This window comes from Platalea leucorodia, assembly GCF_965183815.1.
Source record: "Platalea leucorodia genome assembly, chromosome: 25".
Classification (NCBI taxonomy): domain Eukaryota; kingdom Metazoa; phylum Chordata; class Aves; order Pelecaniformes; family Threskiornithidae; genus Platalea; species Platalea leucorodia.
The window spans coordinates 767,059-769,746 of record NC_138847.1 but is presented as its reverse complement, the minus strand read 5'-3'; the positions used below and the strand labels follow the sequence as shown (position 1 = coordinate 769,746).

Below are 2,688 nucleotides of genomic sequence, written 5' to 3'. Positions count from 1 at the left end.
AGACAGGCAGGACCCCCACCCCTCAGCTTGGCTGGGTAATGGAAGAGAAAACAGCATGTTTAGAGTAAGTTTTCTGCCACTCCTGGGCAGGTGTGGCATTTCAACAGCTCCCACTTGCAGGATCACAATTGTGGTTACTTTAAAGACAGAAGAAAGCCAGGGAAGTTTTTTACACTCTTCAACACCAGACCTGTATTTCCTTAAGACACAAATTCTCTTTTCCCGCTTCTCATTCCCCAAACAGTCCCCAGATTCTGCACTTCTAAAGATATACCTGGTACACAAAATATGCCCTTCTGAGTTGTCCACACTTGACACAACTGCAACCTGTTTATTCCTGGTGGGTCACAACTAGTAGGAGCTCTCGATGCAGGCCACAGTCTTTCTGAGGGCATTTCCAAGAGCCCCCTTGACTTGCCTGTTCCGCAGGCTGTAGAGGAGTGGATTGGCCATGGGCGTGAGGATGGTGTAGAAAAAGGATAGCACTGTATTGAGCTGCCTCAGTGAGGCTGTTCTGGGTATCATATAGGCAACGATGAGGGTACCATAGAAAGCAGTGACCATGATGAGGTGAGAGGAGCAGGTGGAGAAGGCCTTCTGCCTCCCCGTGGTGGCTGGGATCCTCAGGATCGCAGCTATGATGCAGATATAGGATACTAAGGTGAACACAAATGGGAAGACCACATCCAGAAAGCAGATGATGAAAGTAACCAGTCTAAGCACGGTGGTGTCACTGCAGGTGAGCTCCAGCAGTGGGGCAAAATCACAGAAGAAGTGATCAATTGCATTGGGACCACAGAAGTGTAAGTTGGAAAGTAGCCCAGTGACTACGGTAGACATTAGTAATCCTGCTAGCCAAGACCCAGCCGCCAGCTGGAAACAGAGCTTCTGCTTCATGAGGCTGGCATAGAGCAAGGGGTGGCATATGGCCAAGTACCGATCATAGGACATGATGGCCAGCAGATAACACTCGGTACCTGCACAACAGGCAAAAAAAAAGAATTGTGTCATGCAGCCTTGAGCAGAAATGGTTCTGTCCCTGGTTAGGAAGCTGGCCAGCAGCCTGGGCAGGATAGTGGAAGTATAGCAGATTTCCACACTGGAGAAATTCCCCAGGAAGATGTACATGGGAGTGTGAAGATGCCGATCTGCCACCACCAGCGCAACAATGAGGATGTTAACAAACACAGTCACCATGTAGATCATGAGAGAGAGGAGAAAGAGAGGGATCTGAAGCTTGTGGACATTACTCAGTCCCAGCAGGAGGAACTCCACTGGTGTTGTCTGGTTGTCCCATTCCTCTTTCTCCATGAAGTGCTGTAGGACCTTCTTTTCCCCACTTGGCAGGACGGGAACCTGAGGAAGGGCATGCGCTTCTGTGTTTGTTGTAAAAAGGAATTGGGATGAAGTCATTGCCAGAGACCACATGGAGGTTTTCCCTCATCTGACTGAATTCCCACTTGGTTTAGGGGCTCCATTCCTAGTGAAAGGGCAGGAACAGGTTCTTCAAGAGACCCGAACTGCTCTTCTTAGAAGAATCTCCTCTGATTAGGGAGATGAGTTACTGCATTGAGGCACCTCTTTCTGTGGAATAAAAGAGAATGTTCATTTGCTCACATTAGATGATGACACATGAAGTTCTTCCCAGTAGTACCCAGCATAGGCATTAGCCAAGTCCTGCTTTCAAGCAACAGAAAGATGGGCCAGACAGAAAAGCCCCATCATGCGAAAAAGCCTTTAAGGGAACACATTGTGCCATAGACTGTTTCTTCACTCTGGGGAAGAATGGACCCTGAACAGGATTAGTGGTCTCAACTCCCTGAAACAGTTGCTTTCTGATGAGACAATTCTGTCCCTGGACAGTCCATCTCTTTCCACTGACCAAGAGCGGCCAGGAGTTACCAGCTCGGTAGTTGAAGGCACTGCAAAGGGTCTGTTAGACAGGAGATGTACAAGCAGATGGGAACTTGGGAGAGAAGGGCAGGGAAAACTGAATTCCAGAGACGAGGTACCTGAGCTGTCTAAGCCAAATGAGGAAAAGTGATGCTGCATGAGGAGGAGGGGAAAAGGACAGGGGTGACGTGGTGCTTGAGGACATGGTTTAGTGGTGGACTTGGCAGTGCCAGGTTAATGGTTGGACTCGATGATCTTAAGGGTCTTTTCCAACGTTAACAGTTCTATGATTCTATAATTCTATGATTCCATGATTCTATGATCATTTTCTGAACATCTTTTCCTCCTCACCTTCAATTTCTGAATGCATTTGGGCTGCCTCCCTGCAGCAGCACAGCACCTGGACCTCAGTATTCCCATCTGAGTTCTCAGGGCTCCCTGCTCAGCATTGCAATGAAGACACAGGAGTGTCCTGAGGGTGAGTGGGGCTGGGGCAGTGCAGCATCATCATCAAGCACAGGTTTCCAGTACATGCCTGATACATGCCTGATTGCCTGCCCAGGGAACATCCGTGGCTGAAAGAGAGAGCACTTTGCCCACGCCTCCTCCTTGGGCTTTCATAATGCTAAGGTCAGACAAAACACTGTGCCTGATGATTCCCTGTGTCAAAACTTTATACCATTTACAGAGAGCTGGAGATGACCAAGGCAGGCACCTAGGCAGCCCAGAGAGTTCCTGGGATGGAGGAGCCCTTTTACTCAGTGATTCACCCAGCATACACTGGGATGCCTTGTT

The 2,688-nt window shown here is 48.9% G+C and overlaps 1 protein-coding gene across 1 annotated transcript; it reads right to left on the bottom strand.

The window, feature by feature from the left end:
• Positions 1 to 351: 351 nt before the first annotated feature.
• LOC309600796 (olfactory receptor 8A1-like) lies at positions 352 to 1,311 on the bottom strand (the record flags this gene model as incomplete). Its single annotated transcript, XM_082333383.1, has 1 exon — positions 352 to 1,311. The coding sequence occupies one exon, from the start codon at positions 1,309 to 1,311 to the stop codon at positions 352 to 354; it is 960 nt and encodes a 319-aa protein (XP_082189509.1).
• Between the last annotated feature and the right edge of the window lie 1,377 nt (positions 1,312 to 2,688).